We start from the raw sequence: 15,540 nt of genomic DNA, 5'->3' as shown, positions 1-15,540 counted from the left end.
CCATCCTACTTGAAAGAGTTATACTTGGGTCAACTTTCGACGCTTAATCTAAACCCCTTGCGCCCGCGATGGGTCTCGCGACCAAGCTCCTCCGCCACCATCGCCGCCTCCTCCTTCGTCCTCTCTCTTCCCCCTACCCTCTCTTTGCCCCTCCCGAATACCATAGTCACACCCCATCTCTGCTATGTTCCGATCACTCCTCGATCACCTTCAACCCTGGTCGTCGACCTGATAACTCGTTCCGATCCTTCTCCTGGTTCGCCTGGAACCCGGCTTCGGACAATGGCCGAGACGGAGGCGGAGAGACGCGTGAAGATGGAAAATTCGGAAGCTCGGAGTCGGGATCAGAGTTCAGCCCGCTCGGCGGCTCTCCGACTGGAGTGGAGCCCTCGATTATGGGCCTTGACGGGCCTGGAATGGTGGAGGAAGTGGCCGGCGAGAGCGTTTGGAGTTACCCGATGCGCGCGGTTATCTCGCTTCTTGATGGGTTCCACGATTTTAGTGGCCTTCCATGGTAATAACTCCTAAAGGGCCCATCCTTATGATTAATCTATGCCTTCTTCTGCTCGATGAGTCGTCAGCTTGTCAGCAACGTTTTTAAAGGTCTGAGATTTTGGAGATAGGCTCGCTAAACAGCGAAAATAGTTTACGGGTTCTTGAAGTTCGATTCGTTGAGTTGATGTCCTTGACAATTCCTATCATTACCTTACAAACACCATATCTCAATTTCAAATTTCTGAAGCCATTTTTTCGTTTACTTGTATTTGTAAATCATCAAGTGTTATATTTTCGTTTGCTTGATTGTTATATTTTCGTTTTTCAAATTTCAAATTTTGACCATAGGCAAAATCAAAGGTTGTTTCATCCTACTACGGTTTACTTGTATTTGTAAATCATCAAGTGTTTCATTTTATATTTATTGGTTTTCTGTCTATTGGTACACTGTTGAGCTTGTTTCCTCATTGAAGCTACCTTAATCTTTCAATTCTAATGTCATTAGATTTCTGTGGTTAACTCTATAGTGCATCATTACTTCATAATTGTCACAGTTCGATGGACTATTGTTTGCACTTTTTTGGGGGATAATATTCTGCACCTGTTCTGCAGCTTACCATCATTTTGATCAATGTTTTTATTTTCACTTTTTTGGACTGCATTGCCCACTGTTGTACATGAAACCAAGACACCATATATCAACACGGGACTCGTAGCAGTCCCTGATCGGACTTCTATTCGACATGACCATATATCAACACCATATACCGGCTAATCAACACATGATATTCCGGCATGCTGTTCGACATGACCAAAGTAAAAGAGGGAGAGAGTAGGAGGAGATAGTGGAGGAAGAAGAGAAGTGGAGGAGGAAGAAGAGTGGGAGAAGGACGTGAAGGAGTACCAGATGAAGAAGTGGTGAGGACAAGACAACAGGAGGTGTGATGAGAGAGATTAATAGAGAGAGAGATAGAAAGGAGTATGAGAAGAATAAAATAAAAAGACATTTGTCAATGGTTCGTCATCTCAAGTACGAGACCCGTCTTGGTGATCTATCAGACTGGTACATTCTGGTCAATACTAGTGTATCGACACACGATACACCGATCTGTATTGGTGTTTAAGCAAGGAAGAAAAAGAGGGAGAAGAGGAAGGGTGATGGAGGAATAGAGGAGGATGGAGAAAGGAAGAAGGAAGAAGAGGTAGTGGTGGAGGAGGAAGAAGAAGAAAGAAGAGGAGGAGAAAAAGCAATGATAACGTACCTATCAAGCAGTGGCCGCATCGAAGCAGTAGTAGCAATAGAGGCAGTGTCAAAGTGACATCGTACGCAAGAAGAGGGGTTGCATTTGTGAGCCCTAATTTGGTCTTTTTTCTTTTTTAGCATTGAGTTGGATGAGGTCCATCGCTCATTCGTTATTTTATTATTTTAATCGGACCACCCGAAATGGGGGTGGTTGATGTATTGACCCATGCCCGGACCAGTACATATCACTCGTATCGTACCGCTTTGGGTGGTACAATAGTCCTTGCTTATCGCTATAAAAAAAGTTGATAGGGATCGGCCAGTAAGCTTGGTTTTTGACCCAGACCGAGTGATAAGTTGGTTTGAATTGGATCAAGCTATCACGAACTTAGTTGGAATTGCCTAAGTAGTGAGGCACCCTTATGTTATCCGCCTATAAAGGGTCAGTCTAGTTGCAACCTAGCTCAGGTCTCGAAGAATATGTAAAAGAGCAAATTGATTAGCTCGAAAATGAGTGATAGAAAAGTCTCGATATCTTGCGAAGATGATAGTTTTACAAACAATCCAATAAACACAAGGTGTGCAAGAAAGAAAAAAAAAGAAAGGAGAAAGTAAGAACCTTAGAAAGAAAATGAACAGTCGTAAGTCTGCAAATGATTGCTCACTAGATGACGGGTGCATTAGCAAATTTCTGTAGGCTTAACGTGCGAACTTGTGAATCCAATCGATATCCAACACTACCCTATACCCTTATCCAGTCTTATGCCACCTGAGTGTTTATGGGGTGCTGAGATGATTGACATTTTGCTCCGCATCACAGCCTACAGAAAACAGCCCAAGGCACACGAAAATTGGGCCATTTTAGGGAAGTTTTGCCCATTCTGGTGAGCAGTCGTTTTGCAGCCCTGCGAACTGTTCTTGCTCACATTTTTCAAGCCAAAACACACAAAACCAGGGCAAAACACATTGCCAAACATATGTACAAGTAAACAAAAGCGACGAACGGTCCGTTGACAAATGTGTTATGTGTGTGCGACGATCGTTTGTGACAGAACAGTAAGGAACAGCTTGTATATTGGTTTTGGGTTGGATTAGTAATCTTTGGATGATACGTACCAGTTCACTCAATATTTAAAATCATGTGTGGAATGCTTTAACACTAGCCATTGGCCTATATATTGCACAAGATTCGTTTACAATGAATATAAAACAATGGCTTTTTACTTCCCTTGTGATGTTGTATTTGATATTTTTCAGTAGTAACATGAATATTAATGATGAGAACATGGATGGAACAAACATGCATTTGTTTATATTTAATTACCATATTTAAACTCTTGAAGAGCTTAATTGATAAGCGTTGCTTCTTATCTTCCAAGTTGTGCAATATTAATTCTTTAAGAGCTTACATAAAACTAATTTTCATGATAGCAACCATCTCATGTGGCAAGCCAATTAGACAAATGTCTAACGTAGGGACATTGCAATTGTGAAAAGAAACAATTTTAGCATGTTCACCGTGTTAAAATCTCATGATCTTTCATTGGCCTGTCTTTATTTATGCAAACTTTTTACTGCTTATGCTTTTAGTATATGCTTTAGATTCTACTATAATTCTGGTCACACTCTATAGCAAGTATAATAATCTGGTGATGTACTGATGTACTGACTGCCTGCTTTGTAATGTTGATGGAAAACTCAATAAGTCAAATGCTTGCGAGTAATAGCAATACTTCATTTAATTGTTTGCATAAATAAAGTTGATTTTCTTTTGTTTTACATATTCTGTGTAATTCCATTGACCAAATCTTCACAAAATAATTTTTCATTATAAGTAACATGAATGTGATATTCTACTAATATTTCACCAAGCCATTCTTTGACCTTTTAGACACCACTACAGGTGGGTTATAATCTCCACTTCTACATTGGCTCTTCGGCTATCCCTACTTCCTATGCTTATTGTGCAGTTAAGGAAAGCTCAAGAAATTGCTCTGTTTTTCCCAAAATGTAAGAAATTTTTTTCATCTTGTGAAAATTCTTATATTGATAGTTGGGCAGTGTAGTTGCATGTAATTCGATACATGTGTCTTCTTTGGAATGCTAGATAATGGTGGATGCAACACAGACTTGTAGTGCATACTCACCTTCAATGAACACGAGTACTTATACATATATTGGTGCATAGTTTTAACTAGGCAAATCACATTCCTAAGTAATAATTGATGTACTATTTTGATGTAGTGGGAGAGAATGATTCTTAATCTAAGTGTAGGATTTAAGATCCAGATCAGCTAAATTGTGGGATCCCTCATCATATTCATGAGGAATTTGCTCATGATCGACAAGAAACAGTTGCTAATAAGCAAGTTGGAAATCTGTCAACATTGGTTGGAATGAAGGTTCAGAACTCCAAATCGGCTGATTGAATTCCCATCCATCCAATTTATTTGGGTATGGCTTGATTGACCAGTTTATCTAACAAAATTTTGATATTTAGAAACATATATATTGAATGGTGGAAGATCTTCTTAGTATCAATTTTAAGAATAAGGGAAATATTCAAAACTATTCTAACTATAAAGTAATTAATATAACAAGTCATACTATGAAATTTTAGGAAAGAATGATTGAAGGTAGAATAAGATGTGAAACAAATATTTTTTATCAATTTGGATTTGTACCTGAAAGATCAGCAACAGAAGTAAGAACTACATTGCATATAGTTTTATTAATTAAAGAACTATGATAGAATCTTTAAAGATTTATTATGATGTGTTTTAGAAAAGAAATATACTCTATATTAAGAAAAAGTTTGTACTTATATAATGTAATTCGTCTTGCTTTTCTCAAGTTAGATTTGTTGGTAATTTTACAGTCAATATACTCAATGCATACACTTGACTTCTTGATCATTTTCTTCCATACTTAAGGTATTTCGTAATGCAGTATCCCTCGGCATAATAGTTAGTTCACTTCCATTGAGTTTTTTTTTTTTTTTTCATTTTGGTTTTATTGGGTACATAAGTACTGACTATAGATTTGGACTATGGTTTTCTGATTATTTATTCACTTTTTAAGTGCCACCTCCATTTCCACCACCTCTATCAGGAAGGAGTTTCAGAGAACAATATAAGCTTTTCCAAAAGAAAAGAAGAGAACTTGGGTGTCCAACATATTTGTGGAACTTTGCATTCTTCACTGTCCAGGTAAACCTATCGTGTCACTTATTGAACATAATATCGGTGTAAATGGTTGTTTTTTGTCAAATTTCTGCAACAATAAACTCTGGTAGATCAGTTGTTAACATAATATCATATAAATTTCTGAACTAATCAGTGATTTTTTATGGATATTAGATACTTGGGAAATACATATAACAGACCATATCTGATTAGACTTGTAGATAGTCTATTTACGTGTAATAGAGAATGTTTTGCTCATGCTTGTTGACTTTGTTGGTTTTTGCTACTAATGAACCGTTGTGCTTGGTTTTAAACTTGAATTTGTACTTATCTGTATGTTTCACAACACATCTGGTCTCCATCTTCTGATGTTCTATAGCTTGGTATAATATAATACTTACTATCTTATATCAGTCTAAATTATTCGTTTTGTGATCCTTCACCTAGATAATTCTAGGACACCTAGATAATTACTTGGATCTCACCTTTACAAGGGATCAAACCCAGAATCTCTTCAAGATGGGTAGAGGAAATCAAACACCAGGCGAAGGTCCTGTCGGTTAGTCCATACCATTATTCAGTTGTACTGCTGTCTGCTAATAGTCAAATCTTGGGATATCGAAACCAACAAAGCATCTGGCTAGAAACAATGAAATCAGGCCTGTGGCTAGCAAATTAGCTTCTGTAGCTTGATGTTTAGTATGTTAACATTTATTACGACATCTTTATAGCTTGTTTTTCTTCTAGATTTTTTGGATCTATCATCTAGTGTCAATAGACAAAGGTAAATTATGATCAAAAGTTGAACATTTTGATCAGGTCTCTTCTACTGTTTAATCTTATGTTACTTGTCTTTTAGTGACATGACTTTGTTTACAGGTACCTTGCTTTTTGTTGTGGATGACTAGTATTCGAAGAATGTGCCTTGATAATCACCCTGGCTTTGATACTGTAAGGATATTATCTTGAATAACTGTCAGTACTGCAAAGTGTTCTTGAAAGAGTGCTAGTGTTATATTTGATCTGGGCAATGCTTTCTTTCATGGAATTTATGATTTTTCATCCATATTTTGCTTAGTTCATTCTCTTACACAATTGGCAATGGATTACGATGGTGCAAGTATGTTTTAGTTATTTTCGTGCAGGAAAAAGATTCTGAAATTGCTTCCTTTGTGCAATGTCCTCATGGTAGTCTTAACATTGGTTGATTGGTGAGTTAGCATTGGACTTAACAATTAGTGAGCTTGCATTGGGCCCAGAATTTGTTGATTGGTGTAATGTGTCTATATGTTAGATTAAAGGTTGAAATTTTAAAAGCTCCAACAGGACCAGCAAAAATGTTGATGAAAAGATTTACAACATGTTTCGATGTCCTTGTATAATTGGTTTGCTGTTCAATGTAGTTGTTTTAGATGATCTTCTCTTATGATGGTGCTTGGGCATGCACCTTTTTAGTTTTTTTATGGTCCAAAAATTTCAAATATGGTACTATTTTGTTTCCTTCTATGATGTATCCCCCTAACTTTGCGTATCTTCCACTTTAGATGTTAGTGATGATGTTATCAGTTCATATTCATATTGACAATCACCTCTTCAAGCATCAAGTACCAGTCCATGAGGCTTTGTCAAAATTCAAATGTATCTTTGAGGATCATGCTCAAAGTAGATTCTTTTTCTTTTTTATACTATAATTTGTGTCTAGCCTCACTATCTGGAGTTTACATATCAGTCACATAGACTAATGCTGGTTGGATTGGAAGATGTGAATAATTACATGTAGGTTTTTTTGTGGGACCAATGTATAGCAGAACAAATGTAGAAAAAAGAGATAATGGAAGAAACAATAGTGGCAGAAAAGAATATATAGGATCTGGTGTCCTCAAAAGATTTCTTTGATAACTGCAACTTTTACTTCCACCTTGTGCAGCTTGGCATATCTTTTTAAAGAAGCACAATGATGTTCCCTTTTTCATTTACGAACTTGAAATAGTGAAAACAAAGGGATTAAGGCACTCGTCAAGATTTATAAATCAAGAATTTAAAGTTGCAAGTGATTTTGCCAGAAAGGACATCTGGTTCCTGTATAGTTGTATCCTAAGGGCTTAATAACATTCCCAACTCATTTCTGAGATAGGTTCCAAATGCATCAGTTATATTGACAACAGGTCTAGAATCGTAATGGTTCTGAATATTATCAAATGAGTATTGTTGATAATTACCTGAAATTCCATGAGGAAAAGGTGGACTAGTCCATATTACTATGCGACACAATTGTTTAACATGCAATTGCGCAATCTGATCCTAAGCTTATTGCAGCATCACATAAGATGTGACTTCTGACAATTGGACAAGCATTCTTCTAAATACCGAATAATATGTTAGAAGAATGTTGTCCACCCCTTTTTTAGCCAGCTAGTGAAGGAATAAAAAGCTAAATTGTGGAGAATGTTGTCCACCCCTTTTTAACCAGGTAGTGGTGAAGAAGCAATAATATGTTGAAATCGAAGATACAAGCATGGCTCCAGGAGGTAAATATATTGGCTGTAGTTTCAAGTTGTCTACTCTATTCTATCAACAACAATGAAGTCAAAAGACCCATTTTGCCTGGTTATATGTTTGATATAAGAATAGTGGCAACGAAAATATGACTCTACCAGGATCTAACTAATATAAGATTAGGTTATTTTTTATATAAGTTCTCAGAAATTTAATCAAGGAAATAATGTAACTGGCACAAGCATTAAGATGATGAGATACATAATTTAAAAGTGTATTGGAAATGGGTAGTGCCCGTACTATAAGGATTAAACCTTTTTGGTCTGCGAGTTTCATGAAGGCTTGAAATTGCTGCATTAGGTAAAAAGGTTGCTAGTTGTGGCAAAATATATTCTTCAGCATGACTTGCATTCATATTAAGAGCACTATGATCATATCTGTTCTTACACTAAACCATTGTTACTACTAAATGTATATTATGGGGCAGTACATTTTGCTAAGTCTTCCCTGCTTGTTAATCTGGTTGAAAATTCATGTTTGTCGCTTTGTTGCTCTATGCTATAACTGTTATGCTGGAATCAACATGATGTCAAACATTTTGTATTCATGGAACTTTCAAATTTGTGAAATGTTGCTATGTCCAGAATGAGTTTTCAATCCTTTTACCTTGTATATTGAGTTTCTGATTAATAATTATTCAGGGTGGTATGCTGTGGTTCCAAAATTTGACTGATTTTCCAAGTGGGACTCTGGGTTTTGTATTTCCTATCTTGATCTCTGGACTTCATTATGTCAATGTTCAGGTACTTATGTCATTTTTTTTCCTTTTAAGATACAGAATTTAATTTTGTCATGTTACCCTTCACATTTTATGATCCGCAACCATCCCAACTGGCTACATTGTATGCAATTACTTCTCTAGTTCAATATTACACTGATATGCTCTATCTATAATTGTTTGCTAATTAAAAGAAAGCTTACTACCTTCAGATCTCAACACTCTAATAGATTTCTTCTTTTAATTTGTTTATAAATTAAAGAAAGCTTACACTGATGTGCCACATTATGTTTATAAATATTTTATAATTCTCTAACATGGCATCATGGATTACTTTAACAAAGTAAATGAAGTAATGCAATTGATCAATCATGTTAAACCCTTTATCAGGGTTATGTGGTTGACATAAACTGGCACTTTGTTCTAGGAACAAGAAAAACTAGATCTTATCCTTATTATAATTTTCATTGTTAAAGCTTATATGAATTATGATGATCAAAGTTTTTTGGGCACATAGAGGAAGAATTATCAACATCAAACTTCATATTAGTTAGATCCTCAGAAAAGAGTTCTCAAAAGGCACTTTTTGAGACATGGGTAGGATGTACGACTATGTAATGGTATCACCGCCTTTCTCACTCAGCATCTTTGGCTTCTTCACTAAGTCCACATTCAAGTCCATTTGGATCACCAGAATCGTATTATAAATGATGTGGGTTTAAGAAGGCACTGAAACACAGTTTGTTGTCAATACACTCTGCACTGGAATAGTTAGGTTTGTCAATAATGTTTGTTCCTACTTGTACATACCAGTATCCAGGCACTGGAATGACGATACCACTCAAGTCTTTTTAAAGGCCAAATAATTTAAAGCCATTGTTTGATCAACTATATTGAGGCCTTCCTTTTGGTCCTATGTCACTACACGAGTATACGTATTGATCAGTAAATATTTGGTCATGGAATATATGCATATCTGAGAAATAATCAACCAATACTTCTATGTTTACTATATAACAATAAAAATTGATTGCTTATACTTTTGGCATTACAATATTCTAAAAATGATGCTTTTGTATTCTCGAGGAACTGGTCAACCCTTAGCTGATATGTTTGCATTGGCAGTTTATTTGTCACATATTTTCAAGTGTTATTTATACATAGACCTGTGGTAATTTGTGCTTCTAGCTTCTTAGCAACAGATTTAGAAAGTTATTGTGTAGCAAGTCAGTTGAAAAAGAATGGCACCAGTGTACAGATTCTGTTACATTATGGGTACTTCAAAACAATATCAAATGCTAGCTTAAGTTTGCTATCATGCTAGATGAAACAACCATTTACCATTTTTTCAATTCGTCATCGCTTATATATATTTCATATTATGATAAAAGCTAAGTAGTCATCACCACCTATGTTCACATTCTTTCAAAGAAATTAGTTTTATTCTAAGACTCAAGTAGAAGGAAATGGGAAAAAGAGAAACAACCTCCAACCTGCCTCCTACTGCATGCGAGCCTGTCACTGATACTTATGCATGGACAGATGGACTGCATTGGTCCCTTCTATGTGACCTTTCCTGAGATAGGACTTTCGTTGGCCAGAAGGTTTCTTCTATGTGACCTTCAAAATTACTGGTATTTGTCTCTAGCTATCATAACTGACATTTACAAGCTATCAGTCAGAGAGTGCTTCTAAATGTAACCATTGCCTCTCTGCAACTGCTTGGTGTTTGTTATTTGCTCATTTTCTAGAAATATATTAACAAACTTATTCATTAGATATAGCTTTAACATTTAAAATGCATAGTTTTGATGATGATCTACATTTCTTTTCCTTACAGATTTCTTTCAGAACAATCCGGTCCAGGAACTTGCGAGGCATTCTAGGATTATTGACAAAAGTAAGTTGGGTAAAGGTTTCCTTCTTATATTCGCAAAATGTTAGTTAAGATAAGTGGAAACAATTTGACAATCCAGGGCGTATGTTATTAAAAATTTTTGACAAGCAACTGCTGACATCATATTTTGGTTAGAATTTTCACTTAAAAATTATATATTAAAAGGTTATAGAAAATTTACATAAAACGGTTAAATATAGACGCAAAATATTATATCATAGGATATGATTTGGGTTCAATTTATGATGCAGTACTACAAGGTTTATCTGGACATTATGGCGATCCCTCTACTTTTTATTGGATTCCATATTCCTCAGGTTGGTTACTCATTCTCTATTTTACTGGGTTATGTTTCAATATCTATGATTATATGCTTATATGTTCAGATTCTCTTCACACAGTCTTAAGCTAAGTTTCATTACTTTGTGACTTAATGATAATTGGAGTTCATAGAACATATCTAATTTTTGTTTACTTGCCTTAAGTTTGTGAATCCTACATTTCATGTGACTAGATTTGGAAGTAGAATTCTGAAAATATAATGCTTGATGAGCTTAAATACTTGAATTGCTGCTTATCTTGACATTCGTAGGAGGAAATCAACTAGCTTCTATAGCATTTTTGCATTGAAATTGGGTGTCTTGAAAACTGTTTGAAGAATATGTGAAATAGAATTTGATCAAAATTGTGTCATGCTTGGAGGCCAAGACAGTTCACAAATTCTGGAGAGTGAAAAAAGAAAAGAGGATATCCTTTGCTATAGTGCTAAAGTTTCTAGGAACCTTAATCATCATTCTCAGTAGCTTCTTCCCTGTTAAGTAGGAGGATGTGGTAAGGTGATTAATTCTGGAAAAATATTAATTATTGATTATTTTTTAGAATGATATGGTACTTGCCAAGCAATGATATACCGATCGGTATTTTTGTCCTTATGCCAATATGTAATAACAAACCCAAAAAAAATAAAAAAAATCCTATTTTAAGCCTTTTAATAATAATATAATATTTCAATTAAATTTCAATAAGTGTGGAGTTAAAATAAGGATTAGATAGTGAATTTATCTTTTTTTATGTTAAGTAGCAACTTTGCTACATGTTCTTCGTTTCTTCTGATGATGTTGAGTCAATTATAAAGATATAAGCAACATTAGATTGCAATATAGCAAAGGATATCCTCAAATGGAAGCAAATTGTATATACCTGCTTTTATCACCAAAATGAATAATGAGACTTCACAACCGGTGGACTGGGTTTCTTAATCCTATGAATTTGTATATCAATATGGTACGTCTATTGGACCCAATGTTAAAATTACTTACATGACATAGTATACTAGTAAACTCTTTATCATTGTGTATCAGCGTCGTAACGGTTGTTGCCTAATTGTCATGGATAACACGTGTCTTAGGAGTCTCCTGAGGCAAGTATAATTGTGGCATGTATAGCTGGGGAGGTTGGAGTGCATCGAAACTTCCACTATCATCATTGACCTACTAATGACCAATGCAAAAAAAAAATGAGCCACCATCACCGTACATCTCTTAGCCGAAGGATTCTCCATAATATAATGGTTGCGAATACGATAAGCTACGATCTTTGTCTACATTGTAGAAGCTTTGTTGTATCTGCTCGAAGTCATCAACTGCCTTCTCATTTCCTTGTGTTGCTAGTATAAACATTAAGCATGGTTTCCCGAGGTTCGTGATTTGTATCTTGGGTGACATACGTAAAATGTTACTCCTTGATCCATGCCCCACCCTGAGACTAAGTAGATAGAACCATCAATTGGCCATGGTTAGCGCCATCATCAATCAAGGCACTGTTGTCAACATTTCTACGGACCACACGAGGTACTGAATGCAACGGAGGTGTCTCGTTGTTGGATTGAAACTATTGCTCATTGATTCTTTCCAAGGGATCAGCTGATGCTATTGACTTCCCCTCAATTTTGCACACTACGCTAACAATTGTGGTTGTTGGGTGTCATGACCTCAACTAGACTAGCTCGAGGTTGCTAGGCCATCACATTTTGGACGAGTGGGTTCTTCCTCGTGCTAGGATGTTTCTTTTCTTCTTTAATCTCGATGATAATATCAAGAGAAATACACTAATCACCCCTTAACATGCTATGATTAAGCCTAATTACCCCAAATTGTCTCTAAAACTAAGGTAATGGCCCTAATTGACACTAATCACCCTTAACATGCTATGATTAGGCCCTAATTTGCCGTAAAAGTAAGATATTCGCCCTATTTGGCCCTAAATTATAAAGGATGACACTAATCAATATTAAGTAGCTATAATTAGGAATAATTATCTCTAATATCAAGAAAGATCCATTAATCAAACCATCGTTACTCATACTAAGACACTAGATATAAACATGTCAAATCTAACTAAAATGTAGAAGGATGATAAATACCTTTAATTGAAGAGATCTTTGACCAAATGACTCTTTTGACCACTTTAATCCCTCCAATTGGTGCTTTTATCATCGATTAGGATGCTTAATTAAGAGAGGGAGAAGTGAGTGAGAAAGAGAATGGGAAAGTTGTGTGAGTGAGACAGTGAAATAGGGGAGTTAAGAAGGATTTAAAGAGTTGAACCATGCTCCAAATGGGGTCCAACGATCAAATTGATCGTTGGACCAAATTAAATCCTAGCCCTTGATGCGGTTCAGTCGAGATCCAATCGTTACCAAGTAATGTCGTGTTTCGATCGTATCGCCTGATATTTGGGGTGTACTGGGCAGTAAAACCTTGTCCGGCGTATTCAGGCCAATATGAGTGATCCTACGTGCCAACCGTAGGTTGGACTGGTACATACTGCACATACCATATCGTATTGGGTGAAATTGCACTCCTTTTTATTTTATTTTGGAATTAGTTATTGGGACATCTAAAATATGTATTTAATGTTTAGTTCTGATTTATTTCTGAAGTATTTTATTTGGATTGCAGGGAAGTTTGGTGTATTGGGTGACCAACAGTTCACTGACCCTATTTCAGGTTTGTACTGTATACACTTAATTTCATTAATAGCATGATGTCTCGTGATCGACACTCTTATCGACCCATATTAAGGGGTGTCTTCTTCTGTAGTGATGCTTGTACTTTTTTATTTTTTATTTGATTTTTGTTTCATGTATCAAGCTCCTAAAAACCTATGAATCAGCTGATTTATTTTACCTGAGCTTATTGTAGATTCCTTGTTTTATTGTGCTTCTTTGTTTCTTGATACTTTGTTTGGGTCATTTCTTATCTACAACTTGATTTAGAGTACTGTTATTGGGTGAGCCTTGGCATCACGGTGAAGTTGATCCTTCTATGATCTAGATGTCCAATTTTTTAGTTGCAGAAATAGCCTCTGTTTGAAAGGGTGAGGTTGTGTACGCTGACATCTACATATCCCTTGTTGTTACGAAACTTTAAATGCTAGGTTTGTTCTTATTCGGGAAAAGATCCATGCAACTGACTCAAAATAGGTGGCACGTTATGGCTTACTATTGTTGTAATTAAAACATTGTCACGACTCACAAAGGCTCAAACATGAGGTGCCACATAAATAATTATTAATATCTATTATGTTGCATCATGTAAGTGATTTTCTTATGTCTTTGCTAGGAGGTCTAACATGCACGAATCCTTCTATCAAATTCTTATTCATGAACCTTAAAATGATGCAGCTATTGGCCCTGAAAAATTCATTTATACGAATGAAGTTGGGTTTGCGAGATGAGAAAGTTCCTTTGAGAGAACAAGTATCTTCAGAGAAAGTTTTACCTGAGAATAATATTCATTTGACGGAGATCTCTGTGGATACTCTTTCTCCTCAGAAGTTGCTTGATGTAAGTAGTTGACACATTAAAAAAAAGTTGATAATGACAACTGTTACCAACATTTTACATGTTTATCATTGGCATTTTTCACAGATTGCCCTTGAAGATCTAGCAGCAGGGCGTCGCAATGAAGCTATTCCACTTTTAGAGTAGGTGAACTGTATCCATATAGTCGCTTTCTTTTAGTAGTTTTAGTTTTCTTCTCAGGGTGTAAGATAAAAATACATTAAAAATTTTCTATAACCTTTCTACTGTGACAGAATGGCAATTGAAAAGGACCCTGAGCTGGTTAGAGCTTTGATTGCCAAGGGTCAGATTTTGTGCTCCCAAGGTTCATTGGTGGAAGCGGCCAAATATTTTGAGAATGCAATCTCAAAGGTGAATTATATTGCTTCCCGTGTACTGCTAATAGTATTGCATTTTACGGTAATATATTGTGTGTATCTTGAAATATCACTGCTTCATCTTGATAATTTTTTTCCTCGCATATGAACTCCAGATTCAAGATGAAGAAGATCCCTTTTTACTTATTGCAACTTTTGGTGCGGGAGTTTCACATTTATGGCAGGTATAAGCTAAGGTCTAGGCACTTCCTTCAAAGTTTGATAGTCTACCAAGTATAGAGATCACCGAAATGCCTAATCTTCACAGGGAAACAAGTTAGAGGGAATAAAACATTTGAAAAGAATAGCAGAATTAAAAGAACCAGAGAGTCCTGCAAACAAATCCTGTTACCATCAGGGTTTGGTGATTTTAGGGAGGTAAGGGATCCCAAAGCTTTCTGAATGGTGATGTAACTTGGATTGCTGCTTCCACACTGTGTGAACTTGTATCGATTTCATCTCATTGAATATCATGAGATATCTTCTTTTGCAGCACTTTGTTCGAAGAAGGTAAGAAATCTGAAGCTGCCAAGTATTTACGAATTGCAGCAACTTACGATCCTGGTGTTACTGTATACTTGAAAGAATGTGAAGAGGCAGGATAAGAATCTATTTTACCGCAAGTGATTTGGATACTGTCTCAGAGATGGTATAACTGAAAGTTGCAGGCTCTTTGCTTCCATCGAGTTTTTACAGGATTAGAGGGAGGTTCGGAAAACAAAGCTGCCGCCAAATATTTACATATTTTTAATTATTCGACCACAGTCCACATTCATTTGTACATCGGTTAAATAAATAGCTTTTGTTTGTGTCAAATTTTGACAAACAAAATTGCTGTATTTCCATACAGACTAATCCAGAGTGGTTTCTAATTTTGTTTTATTTTTTTTGTACACGAAGCTATTGGGTTACCTAACGGATGGTTGCATATAGCAGAACATTTATGAGATTTCACTTGTAATCAAAATCATTTGAATTCTCATGTGCATTTAGAATCGAGGAAAATGTAACTCGTATATCTTGATGATCTCTGAATTGGTTGTATCATTTATTCAATACTAGAAGAGTGTCAGTTATATTGCATTTTAGGGCATCTTCTCTTCCTCAAGGGTGACTCTCTGCTTGAAGCCTTAAGGTTGGTTTCGGGGGTTCTTCTATCGGCGCGGGCTATGGTGTTGGATTTAAACAAGGCATCAGAGGTTCGTAACAATCTGCTCTCCTCAAC

General features: G+C 36.0%; 1 protein-coding gene across 1 annotated transcript; it reads left to right on the top strand.

Moving 5' to 3' along the window:
• Positions 1-2: 2 nt before the first annotated feature.
• On the top strand, positions 3-15,197 carry LOC135622313 (ALBINO3-like protein 2, chloroplastic). The gene is made up of 14 exons (XM_065124062.1): positions 3-514; positions 3,642-3,748; positions 4,820-4,947; positions 5,803-5,874; positions 8,121-8,222; positions 10,038-10,097; positions 10,346-10,411; positions 13,055-13,102; positions 13,780-13,941; positions 14,026-14,081; positions 14,193-14,310; positions 14,432-14,500; positions 14,584-14,693; positions 14,809-15,197. Exons 1-14 carry the CDS (start codon positions 69-71, stop codon positions 14,918-14,920), a joined length of 1,656 nt encoding a protein of 551 aa, XP_064980134.1. The 5' UTR covers positions 3-68; the 3' UTR covers positions 14,921-15,197.
• The last annotated feature ends 343 nt before the right edge of the window (positions 15,198-15,540 follow it).

The sequence above is a fragment of the Musa acuminata genome, chromosome BXJ2-9 (genome assembly GCF_036884655.1).
Source record: "Musa acuminata AAA Group cultivar baxijiao chromosome BXJ2-9, Cavendish_Baxijiao_AAA, whole genome shotgun sequence".
NCBI lineage: Eukaryota > Viridiplantae > Streptophyta > Magnoliopsida > Zingiberales > Musaceae > Musa > Musa acuminata.
Note: the sequence above shows the minus strand (reverse complement) of the source record. Positions and strands in the feature narration are given on the sequence as shown.

Excerpts from the sequence above, each read along its gene's own strand:
- LOC135622313 (XM_065124062.1), top strand. The coding sequence starts at position 69 with ATGGGTCTCGCGACCAAGCTCCTCCGCCACCATCGCCGCCTCCTCCTT. Across the intron at positions 5,875-8,120 it reads ATCACCCTGGCTTTGATACT|GGTGGTATGCTGTGGTTCCA; the intron begins GTAAGGATATTA and ends ATAATTATTCAG. Across the intron at positions 14,082-14,192 it reads GAAGCTATTCCACTTTTAGA|AATGGCAATTGAAAAGGACC; the intron begins GTAGGTGAACTG and ends CTACTGTGACAG.